Source organism: Fulvia fulva, chromosome 11, assembly GCF_020509005.1.
Source record: "Fulvia fulva chromosome 11, complete sequence".
Lineage (NCBI taxonomy): Eukaryota > Fungi > Ascomycota > Dothideomycetes > Mycosphaerellales > Mycosphaerellaceae > Fulvia > Fulvia fulva.
The window spans coordinates 1,868,045-1,890,864 of NC_063022.1; the positions used below are offsets into that span (position 1 = coordinate 1,868,045).

At 53.4% G+C, this 22,820-nt stretch overlaps 11 protein-coding genes across 11 annotated transcripts; 7 read left to right on the forward strand and 4 right to left on the reverse strand.

The window, feature by feature from the left end:
• Window positions 1-63: 63 nt before the first annotated feature.
• On the forward strand, window positions 64-540 carry CLAFUR5_12944 (uncharacterized protein; the record flags this gene model as incomplete). Its single annotated transcript, XM_047912092.1, has 1 exon — window positions 64-540. The coding sequence occupies one exon, from the start codon at window positions 64-66 to the stop codon at window positions 538-540; it is 477 nt and encodes a 158-aa protein (XP_047767939.1).
• Window positions 541-1,100: 560 nt separating this feature from the next.
• On the forward strand, window positions 1,101-2,243 carry CLAFUR5_12945 (uncharacterized protein; the record flags this gene model as incomplete). The annotated part of the gene is made up of 1 exon (XM_047912093.1): window positions 1,101-2,243. One exon carries the CDS (start codon window positions 1,101-1,103, stop codon window positions 2,241-2,243), a length of 1,143 nt encoding a protein of 380 aa, XP_047767940.1.
• A 661-nt stretch (window positions 2,244-2,904) lies between these two features.
• Window positions 2,905-3,540, reverse strand: CLAFUR5_12946 (Tyrosinase P; the record flags this gene model as incomplete). The annotated part of the gene is made up of 1 exon (XM_047912094.1): window positions 2,905-3,540. The coding sequence occupies one exon, from the start codon at window positions 3,538-3,540 to the stop codon at window positions 2,905-2,907; it is 636 nt and encodes a 211-aa protein (XP_047767941.1).
• Window positions 3,541-4,907: 1,367 nt separating this feature from the next.
• On the forward strand, window positions 4,908-7,028 carry CLAFUR5_12947 (putative T-complex protein 1 subunit eta; the record flags this gene model as incomplete). The annotated part of the gene is made up of 3 exons (XM_047912095.1): window positions 4,908-4,960; window positions 5,019-5,341; window positions 5,395-7,028. 3 exons carry the CDS (start codon window positions 4,908-4,910, stop codon window positions 7,026-7,028), a joined length of 2,010 nt encoding a protein of 669 aa, XP_047767942.1.
• Window positions 7,029-7,201: 173 nt separating this feature from the next.
• Window positions 7,202-8,006, reverse strand: CLAFUR5_12948 (uncharacterized protein; the record flags this gene model as incomplete). The annotated part of the gene is made up of 2 exons (XM_047912096.1): window positions 7,202-7,489; window positions 7,557-8,006. 2 exons carry the CDS (start codon window positions 8,004-8,006, stop codon window positions 7,202-7,204), a joined length of 738 nt encoding a protein of 245 aa, XP_047768499.1.
• Window positions 8,007-8,099: 93 nt separating this feature from the next.
• Window positions 8,100-8,929, reverse strand: CLAFUR5_12949 (uncharacterized protein; the record flags this gene model as incomplete). The annotated part of the gene is made up of 3 exons (XM_047912097.1): window positions 8,100-8,352; window positions 8,407-8,700; window positions 8,751-8,929. The coding sequence occupies 3 exons, from the start codon at window positions 8,927-8,929 to the stop codon at window positions 8,100-8,102; spliced, it is 726 nt and encodes a 241-aa protein (XP_047768500.1).
• A 1,450-nt stretch (window positions 8,930-10,379) lies between these two features.
• On the forward strand, window positions 10,380-12,611 carry CLAFUR5_12950 (Nucleolar protein 9; the record flags this gene model as incomplete). The annotated part of the gene is made up of 2 exons (XM_047912098.1): window positions 10,380-10,816; window positions 10,868-12,611. The coding sequence occupies 2 exons, from the start codon at window positions 10,380-10,382 to the stop codon at window positions 12,609-12,611; spliced, it is 2,181 nt and encodes a 726-aa protein (XP_047768102.1).
• A 228-nt stretch (window positions 12,612-12,839) lies between these two features.
• CLAFUR5_12951 (L-aspartate decarboxylase dtxS4) lies at window positions 12,840-14,481 on the forward strand (the record flags this gene model as incomplete). Its single annotated transcript, XM_047912099.1, has 2 exons — window positions 12,840-12,920; window positions 12,973-14,481. 2 exons carry the CDS (start codon window positions 12,840-12,842, stop codon window positions 14,479-14,481), a joined length of 1,590 nt encoding a protein of 529 aa, XP_047768101.1.
• A 673-nt stretch (window positions 14,482-15,154) lies between these two features.
• On the forward strand, window positions 15,155-17,061 carry CLAFUR5_12952 (putative feruloyl esterase; the record flags this gene model as incomplete). The annotated part of the gene is made up of 5 exons (XM_047912100.1): window positions 15,155-15,401; window positions 15,455-15,546; window positions 15,603-16,260; window positions 16,310-16,604; window positions 16,659-17,061. 5 exons carry the CDS (start codon window positions 15,155-15,157, stop codon window positions 17,059-17,061), a joined length of 1,695 nt encoding a protein of 564 aa, XP_047768099.1.
• A 1,076-nt stretch (window positions 17,062-18,137) lies between these two features.
• On the forward strand, window positions 18,138-20,037 carry CLAFUR5_12953 (Sugar transporter STL1; the record flags this gene model as incomplete). Its single annotated transcript, XM_047912101.1, has 6 exons — window positions 18,138-18,327; window positions 18,381-18,720; window positions 18,775-18,879; window positions 18,928-19,222; window positions 19,276-19,629; window positions 19,684-20,037. 6 exons carry the CDS (start codon window positions 18,138-18,140, stop codon window positions 20,035-20,037), a joined length of 1,638 nt encoding a protein of 545 aa, XP_047768289.1.
• A 688-nt stretch (window positions 20,038-20,725) lies between these two features.
• Window positions 20,726-21,533, reverse strand: CLAFUR5_12954 (uncharacterized protein; the record flags this gene model as incomplete). The annotated part of the gene is made up of 2 exons (XM_047912102.1): window positions 20,726-21,399; window positions 21,458-21,533. The coding sequence occupies 2 exons, from the start codon at window positions 21,531-21,533 to the stop codon at window positions 20,726-20,728; spliced, it is 750 nt and encodes a 249-aa protein (XP_047768288.1).
• Between the last annotated feature and the right edge of the window lie 1,287 nt (window positions 21,534-22,820).

The window sequence follows — 22,820 nt, forward strand, 5'->3', positions numbered from 1 at the left end:
CAAAGTCAAGGTCGTCTCCACTGCCATCAAGCCACACCTACCGACATCATCCACCTTCGAGGCATGGGCAACAAGTTGTCAACCGAAGAACCGCAGCACGTCAAGGCCCTGAAATTGAAGCCCAACGTCTTGAAGGAGCCGGCATTCCAACACTATACTGCTGGCTGGCGAGAAGCCGAGTTTGATGACGACGCCGAAGAGTTTTTCTTCAAACAGCCGCCCGACTATGACAGTGGCAACGAGAAAGAAGGAACGACCAACTACAGATATGATGGGCACGCACGTGAAGATGATGCCCAAGACCTGCAAATCCAGCCAGGGCGACTCGAAGACCGATCGTCTCCTCATCAGGACCGCGCTCGGAAGGAGAGGAGGCCTTTCCCAAGCGAAGGCAGATGTACCCCAATGAAAGCCAGCGAGACCGCCTCTGATCGATGTAACAGGTGTAGACCTACAGCGGACGCTGGACAACAGGAAGACATCTTGAGACAAGAAGATACCTCGGCTCGCAAAGCATCTTGTGAAACAGCTGGTGTTTGAGTCCGTCAGCCACGAAGTCACACGGGCTATGAAGTACAGAAGAGCCCATTCATCATACGGAGAATAATATCGTATGGACCAAGCAAATACTCCAATTCTTCCAAAGTCCAAATTGCTGGAAGGGCTAACATCGACCACGGTCATGTCGGATCCTCACCATCTCGCAAGCGTGTCAGAATATACGCCGCTCCGACGGCGAACATATCCTGGTCGGGAGAGGATTTACCCGCGCGCTTGCGAAATGCTGAGGGTTGTAAATGTAAATATAGGCTCTTGCTAGCTCTCAGCCAGGTTTATCCTTGATACCAACTACGAATATCCCGATATTGTACCTTGAGACATGCGGGCAGATCACACAACCACAACGATGATGTCGGCAATTGATTCTTATCTTTTGAGAAGGTCTTTTTTCCTTCAGCATTGAGAGCGTAGGAAGAACCGACTACGAGTCATTCGTGGGAAGCAGGACCTGTCGACCAAGCAGAAGCGCTGGCGTAACAGTGCGACATCTCCTGAAAGCATAGTCATCGTGAGATTACCAACATCGGCTTATCAGAGAGATGGGAAACACTGCATCAAGAGAAGACCACACCAAGGCGCTTCTAGAGCAAGGAGCACTCACTCTACCACTAGGAAGCCAAGTGGAGAAGCTCTTTCACGAAGACTTTGACGACGATGCACACGCGATCTTAACCCCAAACACTCCAACCACACCTGCACTTCTACTAAATGACAAGAAGCAAAAACGAAGATCATGGAGGAATTCTCTGGACTTGAACAAATGGGCACCTGTCCAACCAGGCGCACCAAACAAGAGAGACTCAGCTCATGGATCATCAACTGGGAACAGCACAGAGTACCTCTCACCTCAAGCTGCGCTATCGGTATCGTCCAGTCGAAGAAGCAGCGAAGCACCTCTGGCACGCCAAGTTCTAAGCCTACAAGTGAAAGGCAGAGATGACGGGACAGAAGATGATAGTCCCGTCAGCACAAGAGACCTCGCCTCACAGAACACATCCCCACAAACGTTATACGGCACAGGCTGGAGTAGTACAGACCCCACCAAAAACGAAGTCCTTCCAAGCCCTATCGCCTCGCAGTCCTCGATAAGACTGTCAGAGCGCATCTCGCCACAATTAGCATTCTCACGTATCGCAAGACACATGGCGGCAGATGCACCCACGCCCAACAACAGCAATACATCCACTCCTCCTATGTCAACCACACCAAGGACCTCAAAGCACGACTCCGCCCTCCTCTCCGAAGAAATCTCAGCCAAAGACTTCCAACCCACCAACCCCCTCCCAGGCCCTCACCACCCAGCAAAATCCCACTTCCTCCAACGTCTCGCAGCCGAAGGTGGAGCCCAACAAGTCCTCAACCAAGCCCGTGAACGCAGCCGGAGTCGAAGTCGTGAACGCAGCCGGAGTCGAAGTCGTGAACGCTCGAGAGAAAGGCATCCACCTCCACGTCGTCCGGCCCCAACCAGCGCAGCTCGCCTCGAGGACTTGACGGAAGTCGTGTCGCCATTCTTGGTGGAGTTGCCTCCTGCGTGGTGGCAACAGAGGATTACGAAGCGGATGAGTGATCAGGAGGTTAGTGAGAAGGAGAAGGAGAAGAAGAGGTTGAGTGAGTTGAGTTTGGGGGAGAAGGTGAGTTGGCTTGAGGATGCGAGTGCGTCGAGTAGTGATCGGGAGGATTGAGGATCAGGGTTAGTGACGGTTTGCTATGCAATAGGAAGGAAGAGGGAGATGGCTGAGGGACTGGCAAAAGGTTTGGACTATGGGTGCCTGGATATATGTATGTCCTCGGAGGTGTGCGGGCTGCCACTTTTTGGATGCGTAGATACCCTGTACAAGATTATTGTTGCTTCGTGCTCGGGATTGTAAGACACAGCTTCGCCAGTGCAAGAGAAGTAAACCATGCTAAACTGTCGTCATCGATACTACTCCCACACATCAGAGTCCAGCATCAGACCACATCTACACACCCCATCTACCAAGGCACGAATGGACTCCCTATCGATACATAAAACAATACCTCCCCTCAATCGTACTCATAGTCTCCCTCACAGTAATCGCCCTAGCCTCCGGAAACGCACTCGTAAACGGCAACCTCGTCCCCATCTCCACCCTCACCGGCTGGTCCCCCGGCCGATACGCCCTTCAATCACTCAACGCCACCGTCCTCGCCTCCGGATCAGACCTCTACCAAATCGCCCAAAAAAGTCCAACCATCCATGCATCAAAAAGAAAACCACATCCCCCGGCGCAAAAGCGACATCGTCCTGTAACCCGCCAATTGCGGCGTGCATACTGCCGTGCAGGAAGTTGGGGGCGGATTCGATGATGGTCATGAAGGAGGTTACGTCCTCGTTGTCAAGGATTGTCGAGAGGACGATTTCTTCGCGGAGGTCGGGGAGGTTTTCTGAGGCGAAGAGGCGAAGAGGCGCTCCAGGCAGTGCGAGTTGTGGGCCATGCCGTTGGGGTCTGAGTTTTGGGAGCAGATGCTGTCTTCGCCTGCAGAGCCTAGGTTTACTGCCCAGTCGCTTATGGGACCTGTTGTGACGCAGCGACAGCCGTGTTGAGTTGTGTCGCCATTGGAGCCCAGGGAGGTGGCGGAGCCGTCGAACATGGGCCAGGATGACATGGGAGTGCCAGGGTATTTGGTCCAGTCCATGTAGGGTAGACCGCCTTCACAACCACACTCGTCACGGAGGGCGAATTGCATTTCGGCGTTGAAGGCGCGGTGGAAGGTAAGAAGGAGGGGAGAGCCATGGATGGAGTTTGCATCGGGGATGGTGTCGATGGCGTGAACGTAGACGAACTCGTCCCATCGAGTTCTGACACCTGGCGCGTCGGGGGGGGGGAGGTGAGTGTGCGGGTACGCGGCGAAAACATCGTATTGCGTCGATGAATGCTTCTCGTGCGGTGGTAGACATGTCGGCCCTGGGTTGCGCGCGTCAGTACATTGCCATTCGCACACAGCAGATCTACACATGCCACTCCTCTCGAACGACAGCGTTTTCAGCATTACAACTCCCTTCGTTCTCTTGCAGCTGGCCCATGACAATCTGTCTATATTCCTCCCTCAACTGTCGCAATGACGGACCATCCTGCTGCCGCCGTTCTACCTTTGGCTGATCATCCTGTTCCGCATGCACAAAGTCATGGAGGTACGGCGACTTTGGCGCAGCCAGAGAAGTGCCCACCTGCACCAACCATGCGGCAACGGCAATCTTCAATGCCCTCGACACCACCTGGGCCGACAAAACGAGTGTCTTTGGGAAGAAAGTAATGAGGGAATATGAGACACTTTTCCCAGGAGTCGATGACAACGATGCAGCATGCATGTTCGTCTATATACCACCGCCAAGTCTTACAGACAGACGAGCCATTCCTATTCTCAATGGTAAGTACAAGACCATGGCCTGAGCTTGTGTTCAGGTATTGACTTCGACTCGGAACACGCGAGACATCGCTGTGGTCGCACAGCCATCACGAAAGTTGTGTTGACGCAGCGCCTAGTTCGATGCTGTTCTGGTAAGAGAGGTGAATTGCTGATGCTCAAGGGGCCATAGCATAACGTCTCTTGATCACGTGCAATGGCAGGGAGGACCTGGGACGAACGTGAGCCTTAATAAGTCATGTTCTAGGCGCGAAACCCAAGATAGCAGCAAGGCCCATACTTCTCTCGCCCCTGAAGATACCAAGCACACTGTTCGAGACGTGTGCCTGTGAAGATCACATGGTACGCTCTGCTGATTGGTGGGTCGACTGCTGAAGTACGAGGACTCCCAGGAGCAGTATGCTCGAGATCTATCAAGTATAGAGCCAGATACTTTTCTCCTTTTGCTTCACAGCAGAAAGGAAGCAATCTCACAAAGTGCCGACTTGCAATTTTTGTGTACGTTTGCACGCGGCGCGCGAGTCGGAAGCATTGCATGTCCTAGACATATGTCAAAGTCGTCAAAGGCGCCACCACATAAAAGCTTGAGCGCTCGTGGAAGGTATAATGGCCGAGTCAGGGAAGCCGCCAGCATCCGGAAAGGTTCTAACGAGAACGAATACTCTTATCTTGTAAATTCACTCCGATAGAGCAGCTCGCTGAGTGGTCCACCGAATATGCAATCGAAAGGCCTCTAAGCTAAGTCCGCTTGATGGCCAGTTATGCGAGCAATCTGTCGCTGTGATTAGTCAACTTGATGATACTGCTCGAGATACTGTCATATGTCAAGCGCAACGCTACGCAACATTAATGATGGTGGTGTTAGGTCCATAGCTGCTGTGCGGTTGAAGAATGTGAGCAGTGCGCTGAGCTGCGTTGCATTTCAACAGTCAACTCCTCCAGACAGAATCTTATACAAGATGATGCGTCTCAACCCTTCGGCGGGCTTGTTTCGTCCATGTAGGCACGAAGTGTGAGTTCTTGTCGCCTTGCCGCCACCATGTCGGGAGCGTTAATACTCATGTCGCCAGCGACGACCCACGCTTTGAAGCCTTTTTGGAAGCTTTTCAACCTTGTTGGTGTAGTGGGTTGATGGAGGTCTTTGTGGTGCCTGAGGCGACAAATTCCATCGCGGGACATGGAAACGCGAACGAAGCTGGAGATTTTTGTGATGCTCGCGTGAAGCTCACCATCAACCACGAAAACACCCCGTTCTGCCTCTGCAACAAGCGAAACACGCCCAGAACCTCGACTCGGACCACTCCAAAGGAATTATTTCGAAAGCAGACAGCGAGACCACAAGCCGTCATGTCTTTCGGCGGCCAGACGCCCACAATCATCGTCCTGAAGGAGGGTAGGCGGAATCGAAACACACTATCTAGAGGCTGCTGTACTGACATTCCGTAGGCACGGATCAATCACAAGGACGTGGACAGATCATCTCCAATATCAACGCCTGCTTAGCTGTCCAGTCAACAATCAAGAGCACATTAGGTCCATACGGTGGAGACCTTCTACTCGTGGACGAGAATGGCAAGACAACAATCACAAACGATGGCGCAACTGTCATGAAGCTCCTCGACATCGTACATCCTGCCGCCCGAGTCCTCACAGATATCGCCCGATCACAAGATGCGGAAGTCGGAGACGGCACAACCTCAGTGGTTGTCCTTGCTGGCGAAGTGCTGAAGGAGATCAAGGAGTCGGTGGAACAGGGCGTCAGCAGCCAGGTCATCATCAAGGGCTTACGGCGAGCGGGTATGATGGCGGTGAACAAGATCGGGGAAATCGCAGTCAACACAACCGAGAACAACCAGCGGGACACACTGCGGAAACTGGCAGCGACAGCCATGAGCAGCAAGCTCATCCACAGAAATGCCGACTTCTTCACCAAGATGGTTGTGGACGCAGTGTTGTCGCTCGACCAGGACGAACTCAACGAGAAGCTGATTGGCATCAAGAAGATCACGGGTGGTGCGCTGCAAGATTCGCTGTTTGTCAATGGTGTGGCTTTCAAGAAGACTTTCTCATATGCTGGATTCGAGCAACAACCGAAATCCTTCAAGGACCCAAAGATTGTCTGCTTGAATGTTGAGCTGGAACTCAAGGCGGAGAAGGACAATGCTGAAGTGCGCGTGGAGCAGGTCTCAGAGTACCAGGCAATCGTGGACGCAGAATGGGGCATCATCTACGACAAGATGGAGGCACTATACAAGACCGGCGCAAAGGTGGTTCTCTCCAAGCTACCTATTGGAGATCTCGCAACACAATACTTCGCGGACCGCGACGTCTTCTGCGCCGGTCGCGTGTCATCAGACGACCTGGACCGTGTCTGCAGAGCAACAGGCGCAAGCGTGCAATCGACCTGCTCAGACATTCAGTCACACCACCTCGGCACATGCGCGACCTTTGAGGAGCGTCAAATAGGTGGCGAGCGCTTCAACTTCTTCGAGGGCTGCCCCGAAGCGAAGACCTGCACACTCGTCCTCCGTGGTGGTGCCGAGCAATTCATCGCAGAAGTCGAGCGGAGTCTCCACGATGCCATCATGATCGTCAAGCGCGCAATCAAGAACCAGAGCATCGTAGCAGGTGGTGGTGCGTGTGAGATGGAGATTTCGGCATACCTGCACAGCTTCGCGGACAAGAACGTACCTCACAAGCAGCAAAGCATCATCAAGTCGTTCGCAAAGGCACTCGAGGTCATCCCACGACAGCTCTGCGACAACGCTGGATTCGATGCGACGGACATCCTCAACAGATTACGGGTCGAGCACCGCAAAGGCAACAAGTGGGCAGGTGTCGACTTCGACCACGAGGGCATCCGAGACAACTTGGAGGCCTTCGTATGGGAGCCTTCGCTGGTCAAGATCAATGCTATCCAAGCAGCGATCGAGGCCAGCTGTTTGATCTTGAGTGTCGACGAGACGATCAAGAACCAAGAATCGCAAGCACCACAGGCGCCTACGAGAGGACTGCCACCAGGTGCGGCACAGCGAGCCATGAGGGGACGAGGCCGTGGTATGCCAATGCGTGGACGATAGAGCACTGTCGGGAGAAAGATGTGTGCATGAAATGTTCATGATGTGGTATGCATAGCGTATGGCGAAGCTAGCTGTACATTTAGATTACAGTAATAGTGCGAAAAGAGCCATTCATGTCATGCCTTCCACCTCCTTTAGATCCTTCTCGCCCACACCCACGCCCACGAGCCCCTCTAGGCACTCTCACACATCCGCTGCATCTCGCGGTCCTGCCACATTGCCCACTCCAGCGAAAAGATCGGATGCTCAAACATCTTCTCCGAGAAGTCATCGCCTCCATCACCCCCATGCGACTCCGACAAGTCTCGATCCACATGAAGCCCTTCAAATCTCCCCTGCTTCCACTCCTCCACCATAACCTCCACTGTCATCTCATTCAACCTCTCCCTAGCCAACTCCACATCATACTCCAACCACTTCACCTCATCGCTCACTTCGAGGCCGCGGTGGTAGTGGTCCTCCTGCAGGGGTTATGTCAGTCAAGATCACCACAACCTCGCAACGTACCAAGCTAGAATGAGCACGCACCTTCAACACCTCCACCCAAAACCTCGCAAATTCCACACGTACCCTCCTCGCCCGTAGGGACGTTGGAGGGTGACAGTTCGCAGCCATGAGGAGGAGTTGGATCCTGTCGAATGGTGGAATGTGGAGGGATGTCGCGAGCGTTTCGCAGGTGCGGCGGCGGAGATCTTTTTGTTCTGGGGCGGTCACGAGCTCGGGTTTGAGGAGTTCGTGTTGCAGTTCTGAGATTAGGGATGGGAGGTGTTGGGGTTGTGGGTCGGTGGTGTAGAGGATGGCGCGGAAGTGGAGGGACATGGTGATGGTGTGCGCGTGGTGGAAGTGGTCGTGATGTGGATGTGTTTGAGAGATCGATCTCGAGGCTGATGGGAGGAGTGAGGTAAAACTTGAGTTAGGCAGCAAGTCGCTTCGGCGTAAGGAAGGAAGGTGCGATGGAGACCTGACGTGCCTTCCCATCTTACTGTTGTTCAGCACGGACTTTGAGCTTGTATAGACTGCACTTTCATCGGCAGCGGACACGTGTGAGAGGTTGCTTGTAAACGTGCATTGTCAACATCTTCTATAGCCCCTACTACCCAGATTGGCGGACAGCCGCACGTCCTGATAGTTGTCCCTTCTACCTTCAAGCTCTTCCTCCAGCAAGTTATGCTCGACCGAAGCCACTTTCGTTGATCGTACTTCCGATCGTAACTCTTCCACCTCCAACTTTGATGCCCACGAGCCTCGCAAGTCTGAGCTCCGGAACGAAGTCCTTCTTTGTCGGCTAAAGACGCTAGCTGCGAAGCCAATCTGGACCATGTAGCTATAGATAGTCAGTTTCTGCGCATGCACAAAAATGGATGGCAGCGTTGCCTACCACACGAAGATGGGCAGCACTGCCCATGCTGCTCCTTGCGGACTGGCCCAGTTCCAGCCTGGATAGTGCTCTGACCAGACCTTGGGGACTGGACAGAACCCTTTGTCGTACGCCGTCGAGGAGGACAAACAGGTTTGCCAGAGTGCTAGCTGCGCGACCCAGATTCCGATAGCTGTGGTTGATGTCACCAGACAGACCAGTGGTTTGAGGTTGTTCGTGAACAGGGCGGAAGTCTCGCAGGCGGATGCAACGACAAGCAAGAAAGGAATAGTGCACCAGAAGAACACGAGTTGCCTGATCTTTGTCAGTGCTTGTACATGTGGTAGGCTGGGTTGGGCACTCACGCTCTGACACGCGGGGCGTGCTCGTGGATCTGGTTGTCGATATTGTCGGCGTGCAGATCGAGTGTGGCAGCGTTGAAGATCGATAGTGTCATGACGATGGCCGCATTCGCCAGGATGAGGAAAGAGATGATAGGCATCGCAAGCCCAAGGTAACCTTTCCAGGGTGCTAAGATCGCCATGGTGTAGCTGGGTAGTACTGCAGTAGAATGTCTGTGTGGCTTGACGTGCGTGACTTGACGTGTAAGGGTGTTGTCGGTAGCACTTTATCTTGCGCGAATGTGTGAGGCAGGGAGATGAACCCGTTAGTTATGTCTCAAATCTGTACCGCACAGCGATGCTATTTGTGCAAGGCTCAGAACACGTCAAGGACGGCATTTTGTATTGAAGGATGCAGGTCGGCTCTACTCGCTCGAGGCTGTGGAAGTGTTCGAGCAAGGCACTGTGCCGCTGGGCAGAGTTGCAGGTCAAGCAGGTGTGGGGCCATACCGCGCATCCTGCAAGGCTGCACCGCGCACCTCGAGCTCTCTAGCTGGAGTCAGAATCAGTCTTGCGACAGGAATAGTAAATCAGGCTGAAGGTAAGGTAAGCAAGTTGTAACTTCTTGGAGTGGGCGGAGCATAAGCAGCACGTGGCGCTCATTGGAGGTCGATCTGCACGGCGTTTGGGGCTGTGATGTGCGCAGCGATGCGATAACAGGACTTGATGCATGCGCAACCCATCAGGCAAGATGTCGGGCAGCGTGGTTGATTGTTGTGTTGACTCGAAGTGGTGCTCGGCGCTGTCTGTTGTCTGACGTTTCCTCGCGATCTCGCAAGTTGTACGACCGGGCAGTCAAGATCTCTGTACTCCCACACCTCGCTTCGAGCTCATCCTCATGCAGGCGCTGTGGAACGCTGTCCGCCGGCACATGGCGCAAATACGCGAGCGGCTCGCACTTGTGTTAATACGCGAGCGGCTCGCACTTGTGTTGTGACCTCATGCTGTACAATATCGTCTGCTGTGCCCAAGGGTCCAAGCTCATACCACAACGCTGGACTGCCACGGAGATGTCAGTGGTTCGGCACCATCTGGGCCGTGACGAGCGTGAGATCATCACAGATGAACACTGCCAAGCTCCGCAAGAGCCATACGACCGACGTGTGCAGAGATCGGCTTGCATTATTTATGCATCTGATCGGCTTGAACCGCCAGGATGGAACATGGACAGACCTCATCAGAGAGACGACTCGACGGTATCGCTGTCTGTCGGGGGCACCAACAATAAGCAACCACGTGATGCAAACAAACAGCAAGCTCGATATCGATCGAGCGATATCCCTGACGTACGCGATCTCCAGATCGTGGTTTACCGTTTCCCGATCGCTAGCGTGTCAGATCTGACATTTTCATCGGTTCCACACCTTCTCGGATCTCCATCATCTCGCCTGCAGCACTGCTTGCACCTGCACGCTTGCCACACCTCCACACACAACACACCGTCGAGGACGTGCTTGTCGCCACACAGCAGAGAGGAAGATCGGCCCCGCTTCAATAAGTGGCATTCTCTCCTGCTTTTCTGGTTGCACTGCTCCTCTCAACATCTTGTGGTTGCAGACGTTTGCGCCCTGGTGTCGTGCATCTCTACCCAACATGCCCAAAGCACTTCAAAAGCGCGGAAGACGCATGAAGCGGAAGCATGAGGACGACCCAGAGGATCCTGTCGAAGAAGGCAGCTCCAAGAGGCAAAAGTCTGCCGGGCCCGAAGACAGACAGCAAAAAGACTTTGTTTCACTAGACGTCCACGACGAGGACATGTCGGCCGCCTATCCTCCCATGGAGCGAGCATTCTTTGGGATGCTCGACGAGGAGGAACAGGAGTACTTCAAGTCGGCCGACGCCCAACTCGAACGAAACGAATTCGAGACATCGGAGGATCGAGCCAACTGGCTTGAAAGTGTCTGGAGGGAAGCTGATGGCAAAGAATTGAAGATTGCCCAAAGTCAGTCTTGCTCACGTTTGATGGAACGCCTCATCAGTATTTCGACTGGACCTCAACTCAAGAACTTGTTTCAGAAGTTCAGTGGCAAGTATGTATTGGACATGTCATCTGCCGACTGACTTATGCTGACTGTGTACAGCTTTATCCATCTAATGTCACATCGCTTTGCTTCCCACTGCTGCGAGACACTCTTCACTCACGCTGCTCCGCACGTTAGTGACGAGCTTCGTGCAGGCACTCTCAAGGCCCAGAAGGATGGACAGGATGTCAACGATGTCTACGTGTCGATGGAGAACTTGTTCTTGCACACACTGGCTGAACTCGAGGGCAACGTTGGTTTCCTCTTGACCGATCGATATGCATCACATGCACTGCGCATACTTCTACTAGTGCTGGCCGGGAAGCAAACCTCAACCGAGTCACTCAAAGGACTTTTGCAGAGCAAACGGAAGGAAGGCGTCACTGTATCAGGTGGTCCGAAGCCCAACATCAGGCCGGAAGTGAAAGATCGACCAGTTCCGAAGTCATTCTCGATCGCGCTGGAGAAGCTCATCAGCGACAGCATGGCTGGTCTCGATACTGATAAACTGCGAGCTTTGGCAACCCACACGAACGCAAACCCAACACTACAGCTACTGCTAAGTCTTGAGCTTACGCAGTTCGGGAAGTCAAGAGCGAAGGACGAGAGATCGATCATCAAGACTTTGCTACCAGATGAACCGTTTACCGCGGACTGTGGAAGTGCTGCTTTCCTCAGCGGCATGGTGTACGACCCGGTGGGCTCACATCTTGTGGAGAAGATCATCGAGTGTGCTCCAGCCAAAGTCTTCAAGGCGCTGTACAACAGCATGTTCAAGGAGCGGCTAGCATCGTATGCCCGCAATGAGATGGGTACTTATGTCGATTGCCGTATCATCGAAAGGCTAGGATACGATGACTTGATGGAGGCACATGAAGTGCTTTGCCCCGTCATACCGAGCCTGCTGGAAAAGAATTGGACGAGCCTCACCCGAACACTCATCGAACGATGCACTATCCGCGACATCGACACACAGGCCATCGCTGCGCAGATCGATCAGACATATCAAGGCGAGAAGGGCTTCGACGTGACGAGGCTGCTGAAGCTGAACGCGCGGCAGGACACCGACTCGAATCAGCCGCCGCGGGTCAATGGTAACGCAAGCACTAGTAACGCCGACTCTGCCTCGTACCTGGCTAGGCCCACAGACCCGACCAAGGTGCACTTCAACATCCTCGCGCAGGCCATGCTTATTGTGCCCGGTTCGCTAAGCTCTCTGGTCCTCGACTCCCTCATCGATCTCGAACCATCTCTGCTGCTCACCATGGCCAACGACCACATCGTAACCCGCACCCTTCAACAAGCTTTGACTACGAAGAACTCATCGATGATCGCGCGTCGGAAGCTGATTCAACAGTTCTATGGAAGCATGGGCGACATGGCACTTGACAAGGCGGCTTCGCATGTTGTTGACTGTATATGGGAAGGCACACATGGCCTGGCGTTCATTCGAGAACGAATTGCAGAAGAGCTGGCAGAGAACGAGGCCCAATTACGAGATTCACCTTATGGAAGAGCTGTGTGGAAGAACTGGAAGATGGACATGTACAAACGAAGGAGGTCGGAGTGGGTCAGACAGAGCAAGATCAAGGCCAGCAATGACGGGTTTCAGGACTTTGATGAGCTGGACAAGACCAAGGACAACGGCTCAAAAGAGAAGAAGACGCCGTTGCAGCTGGCTCGCGAGCGGCACGCCCAGAATAAGGCGAAAAAGGACCCAGGAGGACCGGGGACAGGCAGCAGGTCGAGCAACAGAAGTGCTGCTGGAGCATCACGACCTGCTGTGGCCACGGCATCTGGTTGAAGCGGACATATGCCAGCATGAGACTTGGCTGACATGTCATGATCGGGAGAAGTGGAGATCCTCTACCCCAGATCCGATGCCGCTAAGAAGTGAAGAATGGCATCATAGTCATGATTTTTTTGCCAAAAGTGTCGCGAGGCTTGTGCAACAGTAATACTTCTCTAACAGCCACACCAAGCCACGAACCAATTTTCCGTTTCCACTTACATCATTGCTGTTCGACATACAATGACTGCTCATCGACGAACGCCTTCGAAGACAGATCCGAACGGCACACAACCGCTGCATCGTGCTAAAGAGGCGGAAGATGTACTGTACGCCACGAGACGCCACGATTTCGACATTGCTGACTGCATGCTAGCTCCTGACTGCTGTCCAACAACTGGTAACTTCGTTCATCCAAGCTGCAGACGACGATGCTTCATCCAAGTTCCAAGGTCTCAGTCTTGATCAACCCGTAGGAGGACCTAGGTCTGTCCTACTCGATCAACATTCGCCCAAGGAGCTACGCAAACTGGTTGGCTTTGCCCTACCAGAAGAAGGCCTGGGCAAAGATGGCCTCATCGAGATGGCAAAGAAGACTCTGCAGTACAGTGTCAACATCTGGGACCAAGGCTTTCTAGACAAGCTGTATGCTGCCACGACGCCTGTTGGACTTGCCGCCGACATGTTGCTCAGCTCGCTGAACACGAACGTCCACGTCTACCAGGTCTCGCCAGCCTTGACGATTATCGAGAAGCAGACTGGACGTGCTCTCGCTTCGATGTTCGGGTTGGACGGGCCTAATGCTGGAGGTGTCACGCAGCCCGGCGGAAGCGCTGCTAATCAGTCTTCGATGGTCATTGCAAGGAACAATCTATACCCCGAGACCAAGGCGGAAGGTAATGGGACACGGCGCTTTGTACTCTTTACATCTGCACATGGACACTATAGCGTTGAGAAGGCAGCACAGATGTTTGGCTTTGGCTCCAACGCAGTACGAGCCGTCGACATCGACGAAAGAGGCTGCATGCGACCTGATGCTCTCGATGCGGCAATCCAGAAGGCGAAGGACGACGGCGGAACGCCTTTCTACGTCAACGCGACGGCAGGCACAACCGTTCTCGGCTCCTTCGACCCGATAGACGCCATCTCATCGGTGGCAAGAAAGCACAAACTCTGGCTCCACGTCGACGGATCTTGGGGCGGCTCAATCGTCTTCAGCCCTCAGCAACGACACAAACTCAAAGGCATCGAGAAAGCCGATTCCGTCTCCATTTGTCCACACAAGATGATCAACGTCCCACTAACCTGCTCCTTCCTCATCGGCAAAGACCTCCGCCAATTCCACAAAGGCATGACCCTTCCAGCCGGCTACCTCTTCCACACCAGCGAAGACACCGAGAAGGACATCCCCAACGGCGGCGACATCGAAGACCTCTCCGGCGCTGAAGAGCAAGCTCACGAGTACTGGGACCTCGCAGATCTAACCCCACAATGCGGCCGCCGTGGCGACGCTCTCAAACTCGCTTTGAGCTGGGTCTACTACGGCACTTCCGGCTTCGCGGCATATATCGACCACGCCTTTGATGTCGCCGCGCACATGGCGAGTCTCATCGCCTCCAAGTCGAATTTCACGCTCGTGTCGGAGAATCCACCGCCTTGTTTGCAGATTTGCTTTTACTACAATAGGCAAGCTGAGGCGGAGAGGAATAGCAAGGCTACTGAGGAGATTACGAAGATTTTGATTCCGAGGGGGTTCATGACGGATTATGCGCCTGGAGAGCATGGGAAGTTCTTTAGGGTTGTGGTTAATGGGCAGACGAGGAAAGAGACTGTTGAGGGGTTGGTGAATGCTATTGAGGAGATTGGGAGGCATCATAAGCTGTGATGAGCGGGTGCAGTTTGTCAAGGCAGGCTTTCAGCGTAGAGCACACCGATAGATACGCCCACCTGGGTGTATAAATTGATTGATGAGCAATGGCATGGATGTCGAAAATGTGAGCAGATGGAAGTGGTCGATGTTGATGTCGATGTCGATGGAAGGATCCTTGGATGAGGTGTCCAGTCTCTGTCGGTATCGGATCGAACCTTTCGGCTCTTCGAAACATGCTGTCGGCTTCGGGAAGTCAGCAAGGATGTCCCGAACTCCACGACTCCGTTTCATCTCACGCATGAACCTGAACCCTGACAACTCAGCTTCATCCCACCTCCCACTCGTGTACGGCTCGTATAACATGGCAGAATGTGCTGCTGATCAACGTGCAATACTCGTCCACGTTGTGCAGCTCACCTAGTCATCAGGCCAGCAATGACTGATGAACAGTCGCAATGGCCTCCTCGCAGCCCTTGTAGGCAGGCGGGCCCGATCGATCTTGCTCACACGTACGAGCCGGATCATCCATGACTTATCGTGCTAAACTGGTCAGGCCCTAATGAAACCTGACGATAGACTTTAGGCCCGAGCGGAGAAGGGGACTACATCGCCTCCGGTAAGTCAACCTCCTCCTCCCTATCTCGAGCCTGAAAGACCGTGAAGATCGTGAAGCATATCAATCAAGAAGATGATCTCAGAAAGAGCGTTCCTCTATCTCTCCTTCCTAGCCGCAGCCGGACGAGCGGCAGCGTACTGTAACCCGCAAGACGTCAGAGCAGGTCTACCCGAAATCGTTGGCGTCGAGTATGGCGAGATCAAAGCGAGAGGTATTGAGAACTGGAAGGCTTGGGAGCAGACCATGACTATGCCGGCTCTTCCGGCCGAGCAGAAGCCTTTGAACTTCTGCGAGGTTATGATTGCGTACACGCATCCAGGTGAGATCAAATCCGCACATCAAGGGAGGTACAGCATTTTCTGATCTAGCTAGGCTTGAACGATACAATCAACATCTCTGTCTGGATGCCGATGAAGAAGGAAGACTGGAACGGACGATTCCTTGGTCAAGGTGGTGGCGGATGGGTATGGAAGCATTTCCTGATGTCTTTCAGCCACGAACCAGTACTGACACTACACAGGCTGCTGGACTATACGGCGACCAGGCCGCCGCCGTGTCCCTAGGCTACGCAGGAGCACACACAGACGCCGGCCACTCGATCGTCGGCCCACCCCAGGAAACCATGATCAGCTCAACAAGCTGGGGTCTCGTCAGCCCCGGCAACGTCAACCTCCACGCCTTACAGAACTTCGCATACCGCTCCCTGGATGAACTCGCCACCATCGCAAAGAAGGTCATCCACACTTACTACGATAAGGAAGTTGACTACTCCTACTGGCAAGGTTGCAGCACTGGTGGCCGCCAGGGTCTCGCCCTCGCACAGCGTTACCCGAAACAGTTCAACGGCATCCTTGCTGCTGCTCCGGCTATCAATTGGGTAACGTTCCTGGTGATTGAGATTTATGCTCATGTCAAGATGAACGAGCTTGACTATCGACCGGCGCCCTGCGAGTTGAATGCCATCACAGAGGCTGCTATCGCGGAGTGCGATGAGATTGATGGTGTTAAGGACGGTGTCATCTCGGCTGCTGACAAGTGTCACTTTGATGCGCTTTCTGTCGTTGGTCAGAAATTCACTTGTGGCGAGAAAGGCTCGAGGAAGATCACCAGGGAGGCTGCGATTATTGCTAATGCCGTGTGGAATGGTCCGATCGAAGATGGCGAGAGAGTCTGGCATGGTGAGGACAGTTCACATCCGCATCTACACCCTTACTAATCCCGTCTCAGGCCTTTCTCGAGACGCAGCGCTCCCAGGGCTCGAGCCTCTCTTCGGCGGCCTTGCGTCAACTGAATGTGATTCCAAGGACAAGAACTGCAAGAGCAAGCACTTTGCGATGAGTGCCGACTGGATCAAGACCTGGCTCATGAAGGATGCTGACTTTGATCTCAACTCCATCGATGAGGAGATGTTTTACGACCTGTTGCGACGCTCTTACATGGACTACGACTCGTTGATGGACTGTGCGAATGCTGATTTGAATCAGTTCAAGGAAGCTGGTGGAAAGGCTATTATGTGGCATGGGTAAGTCAATCACAAAATGGCGCTCTTGCCCCTATACTGACAACGACACCACAGCCTCGCCGACCAACTCATCTTCCCCAATGGCAGCTTAGACTACTACGAACGCGTCTCAAGCATGGTCCCCGACACCAGCGACTTCTTCCGCTACTTCCCCGCCCCTGGCGTAGCCCACTGCTTCGGCGGAAGTGGTGCCTTCCCACTCACTGCCATCAACTCGCTCGTGGACTGGGTCGAGAAGGGTAAAGCTCCAGAACATCTTGATGGCCAGGTCTTGCCGGCGCCAGGTACTGAGTCGACTGGTGCACCTGCTACCAAGCCGATCTGTGCTTGGCCGAAGAAGGCTTCTTTCATAGGTCAGGACCCGAACAAAGCTGCGAGCTATGAGTGTTCGACCCACTATGCGTTCAGGTTGAAGCCGGGGCAGACGCTGGAGGATGTTATGAGGGATGAGCTTTGAGGGGTGGGAATGCTGGGTGGTCGGAAGTGAGCGGTGATGTTGACAAGATAGCGTGATGACATAGATTGCAACTCTTTGCGGAGTTCTTCTCTCGGCGATATGCTTCAGAAGAGAGCCGACTTGCCACGCCGTCTGATGTACCACACCAGTCGCCTTAGCCTCTTTTCGACTTCAACAGTCCAAACCATGGGTTCCCTCCACCGCATCAATTCGACTCCACCGCACCAGGCCCAGGCAGCTCCACATTGACGAGAGAATCTTCCATGATTTTCGCGCCCTCGCTTATCGCACCAGCATCAGCCGTATGTAACGGCCAAGTGCAGTGCCCAATGCCATTTCTAGTCGGCAGTACAGATCCTAGGATCTGTTCGTGTATGATAGAACTGTGATGGAACAGACAAGAGAGGGCAGTAGTGTCGATGTTGAGCCAAACGCATGAGTCGTTGGCACGTTGAGATGGACGTCACTGTATGCCCAGCGTCGACTGCAAAACAAGAGAGACTTGGCGGCATTCCGTTTCTGGCGGCCCATCATTGGCCATGCATCGACAAGAACCCACCCTGCAATCCTTGTTATCCTGGGCGCGAGGTTCCGCCAAGTGGCCGACACGCACCCGTTGACCGACAAGACGCTCCGTCTCAACCCGCGCCTTCTCCGGCTGGAGTCATCTAAACACCGGACGCATCCCACGATCCACCCCCAAGAGCTCCGTGCTCCACCCATCTGGCAGACACGACCCTATGTATGGCCGAAATCACTGTGCGACACCGCGCCGGCTGTGCAAACGCTGCAAACACATTTGCAACCGAGATGCCCATCCATACAATTGCTCGGAAGGACGTCCTCGGCGGCTCCACGCAAAGGAATGCTCGCATTACGGACTGTGGAGCGCACAGCGTAGGCACAGCACGTGTCCGCATGTATGATGTTGTCCTCAGCTTGTACTCGAGGATGTGGACCACGAGGCAGAGCCCGATGGTAGGTACTTATATTTCCAGTCTAGCACGTGGTCCGGTCTTCGACCTCTCCGCATTCGCAGCTCTCTCAATCTTTGCTTTCGGACGACAACAGGCAGCATGCATACTGCCACAGTCGGACAGGATGGTGTCCCCACCTATTGGGGAACCAGTGGAAGAGGGCTGCAGATGATGATCACTGCAGTCGCGACGACTGACTTCTTGCTGTTCGGTTACGATCAGGGTGTCATGTCTGGTATCATCTCTGCGGAAGCGTTCACCCACGACTTTCCTGAAGTCGAGGGCAACAGTATGTGTAGAGCAGCAAAAGAGCCTGAACGTGATATTGACGATACGATTCAGGCACCTACGAGGGTTTCGTTACTGCTATCTACGCTGTCGGCTGCTTCCTTGGCGCCTGCTTCATCCTGTCCTTTGGCGATCATCTCGGACGACGAAAGTCAATCTTCCTTGGCGCGACAATTATGATCATCGGTGTCATCATCCAAATCTCTACTGTCCCAGTTGGCAGCGGCGCTACAGCACAGTTCATCATAGGGAGATGCATCACTGGAGTGGGCAACGGCATCAACACATCAACTGTACCTACCTATCAAGCAGAGTGCAGCAAATCGCACAATCGTGGCAAGCTCATCTGCATTGAGGGAGGTAACGTTGCTATTGGAACGTTGATCGCGTACTGGTAAGGACAAAGACAACGTTGGAGCTCGGACTACTTCGCTGACATATTCATCAGGATCGACTATGGCTGTATCTACGGACCTCACGCCTTCGTCTGGCGCTTCCCGATCGCGTTCCAATGCGTGTTCGCCATCATCGTGCTTGTGTTGATGCTGCGACTGTAAGTCAAAGTCTCATAACATGATGATACACTACTAACTCCATCCAGACCAGAGAGCCCCCGTTGGCTCCTTACCAAAGACCGCCACGAAGATGCCCAAGTCGTGCTCGCCAGCTTGGCCGGAAAGCCAACACAAGACGCAGAGGTCCAACTCCAGCTAAACGTCATCGTCGACTCGATTAGAGCCTCCGGCCACAAGGGCGGTGTCACTCCAGTATCAGCACTCGTCACTGGCGGCAAGACCCAGCACTTGCGCCGCATGTTGTTGGGAGCTTCTTCACAGATGATGCAACAGCTCGGCGGTTGCAACGCTGTCATCTACTACTTTCCTATTCTCTTCCAGGTAAATCATATCATATGTGCCGAGCGCGCGTATATGTGCTGACAATATTACAGTCCTCCATCGGTGTAACTCACAACATGGCCCTCCTGCTCGGCGGCATCAACATGGTCGTCTACTCCATCTTCGCCACAACCTCCTGGTTCCTCGTCGAGCGCGTAGGTCGCCGCAAGCTTTACCTCTACGGCACAGTCGGACAATGCTTGTCCATGGTCCTCACCTTCGGCGCTCTCATTCCTGGCACTGAGTCCGCAGCTAAGGGTGCCGCTGTTGGTCTCTTCACGTACATCGGTTTCTTCGGCGCTACGTGGCTTCCGCTGCCATGGTTGTACCCCGCTGAGATCAACCCACTCAAGACGAGAGCCAAGGCGAACGCATTCTCGACTGTGAACAACTGGCTATGGAACTTCGTATGTCTACTTCAAACCCGAATCACTGCATGTCTTGCTAATCTGCCGTAACAGTTCATCGTCATGATCACCCCAGTCCTCATCGACAGCATCGGCTGGGGCACATACCTCTTCTTCGCCGTCCTGAACGCAATCTTCTTCCCAATCATCTACTTCCTCTACCCGGAAACCGCGCAGAGAAGCTTGGAAGAAATCGACCTGATCTTCGCGAAGGGATACACTGAGAAGATGTCTTATGTTCGCGCCGCAAAAGAATTGCCACGTCTTACGGAACAGGAGATCGACGCCCGTGCCCGCGAATATGGATTCGGATCGAGTGATGATGAAGAGGTGGATGGTGCGATTAAGGAGGGACAGTTCAGGAGCAATGAGAAGGAACATGATTCGGAGGAGGAGATTAGGGAGTAAGGAGAGATTTGGAGAGGGGGGGGGAGGAAGAGGAGGATGTTCAATGTGGTTACGGCCTTCTGTTGTCACGATTGATTTGAGAGAAGCTGATCCTCCGATCGATAGATTTTGTTAGAGCATAGATGACGATGATACCCAATGCATGTCAGTATGCATATCTTATAGAGAAAAGGGAATTGATAGAAGAATAGAACGATAGACTCCATTTTCAACAACTTCCAACTTTAATCGCAACTTCCGAAAGCTGAAGTCGATGGATGGGTCAAGCAGGGTTGTGGATCGGGCTTTGCTTCGCATCCGTGCCACCCACATGCATTGCGACCTCATTGTTTCGGAGAGCAATGAAGCGGTACGTGAACGGCACTTTTCGTTGAGGTGTGCCAAATTTCGGGGTTGGTTCGCTGCTGGGCATCTGCTTTTTGCGGGGGAATGAGTCGGTGTTGCTTGCTGTTGATGTTCTCGGGGGTGAGAGGGTTGCTGTTGTCCCCAAACCTTGTACTCAGGCTCTGCGAGCGACGTAGAGCTGATATGAACGATTATGGGAGCGCAATACAGAACATGCGAAGCAACATTTTCGAGGACGTCTAGATTCGTCTTGTCTCGCTGCATAGTTCTACTGCTACCCTTCCAAGAGTGCTTCCATCCTCCTCCTCCCAAACCTAGCCTGCATCCACGGCTGTTCGGCCAGTCACCTTTTCCTACCCATCTTCTCATCTACACTTGCAGTTGCTGGGAACTCAGCTCGAAGTTTCTTCTCCTTCTCGAAGAAAGCCACCCGCTTCTTCAGATCCTTCTCCGCAAAATACAGCTCCCTCTTCGCCCTCGTCTCCTTCACAGTCGCTAGCTCAGCTGCGCTTTGGTCCCGTTCGACGATCTGGTCGATGGACTCGTCTTCTGCTCGAACTTTGAGATCATATGCAACAGTATCAAATGCTTCTTGTGCTTCCTCCGATGCGGCATCGGCGGAGCGACGGAGCCCTGAGGCGAAGGAAGCTAGCGAGAGAGGATGCGGTTCTGACGTTGCAGCGAGGGTAGCAGCTTCATTCGCTTCTCTGCTCAGCCTTTTGGCGTGTTTAGATGATGCTTCCGCTCTCGCATATTCTCTGTTGAGGAAAGCATCAACGTCTTCTTCCTCGATGACTTTCCGCAGCTGCAGCGATCGGTTCGATACAGCGATAGCGGCTGTGGCTTCTTCCGTGGCTTCTTGTGCGTTCCGCTTCCAGGTCGTTGCGGCTTCTATGAATTCGTCCGTGGTTCTTTGGGCTTTGAGCATGAACTTGTCGACGTCTGCATCGGTACGTCTGATGAAGGTGCGGAATGTCTTTCTGAAAGCTGCAGCGGCTGGGGAGTGGTTTGATATGTCTGTGTCGGTGTCAGGGTACAGTTTGGAGTTTGGGCGAGTCTGAGGAGTGTGGTCCACCTTGATCATGCATATCCTTGAGTGGTGCTGCTGATACTACTGCCAGCAGCAGAAGTGAGCTGGTAAGGTACTTCATGGTTCTGTGTACGAGAAGGTAATGGAAGGCGTCCTGCGTCTTCAAAGTCTGGTCCTGCAGATATTGCTGTCCGAAAGATCTCGTAGAATGGATGGCATACTGAGGTGGAGTACGATTATTCTAATCATCTGTGCTGCCAGTGGGGTAGAGTCTTCATACCCCATGGGTGGTAGCAAGTTGCATATTTACCCACGCGTGCTAAGTAAGTTCTGTAGATCATGGTCGTTCGTCGCCAAGATCAGCACAAGGTAGCGAAGATGGTTGAAGGCAAACGCAGCAGAGTTTCACAAGGCTCTCGTGAACGTGCAGCGTCGTGGTGCTACCTTCCAGGTCCTGCTTAGCTGGATGATGTTGTTTAAGTAGACTGGCGAGCTCAGTAGTAGTTTGGTATCCAACAGACATCACGCCGGTGTGACTGTGCTATAGGACGCCTGGAGCTGCCGGAAAGCAGAATGATTGTCCTGGACGATTGCGGTATTGGGAAAGAGCCTTCTGTGTGCTATCGTCGCTTCGTGGCTGGGAAAAGTCGCCGTGCCAATAAAGAACCAATCTGTGTCGGCACACAGGCCTCGCGCATAAGCCGGTCAGGAACCAAGTGGATTGTAACTCTGCAAGTCCGACGTGTTCCTGGAAAGCAACCGCCGATCTTGTTGGGCGGAGCATGTGTTGATCGGCATGTGTGGGAATTTGAAGCGAGGTCAGAACGTGGTTCTTGAAACTGTAGACATTGGCTTTCACCCTGATGCTCTCTATTTTGCTTCCCCAATTGCTGCATTCAAGTGTCTTTATGATCGACTGGGCGTCTCTTTGACGAGAGTGTTGCTCGTATTTGGGGAGACGTGTCGATATGAGCTCGTCGGCAACTATTGACGAGCCTCGGTATGTTGGCGGTCCCACTAGCGAAATCGATGTGTGGTCTGGTTTGAGTTTCGACGAACGTCGTTCAAGCGGTGTCGATCTCTAGCAGTTGTGTCGTCAGTCGGTACACTTGCCGGCTAAATGTCGATGAGTCTTTGATGGGAGTTTGATGAATAAGAAGGGAATCAGAAGTGCTCCACCATTTCTTCACATTCTCCGCTTCTTCGGGGATTGCTCAAGTGCTGTAAATCATTCCTTCTGGTTGCTTAAAAGACCAACTGACCGAGGCTTGACAAAGAATGCCTCCACTGGATTTGGTTCGTGGACTCAAGATGCGGTGCCAACATTCATTCCGGTCCTTCCCGCGCGACTTCATAGGGGGCGCCATCTGCGGTGTACACAGACCCGGGGTCGAAGAGGTGAACCGAT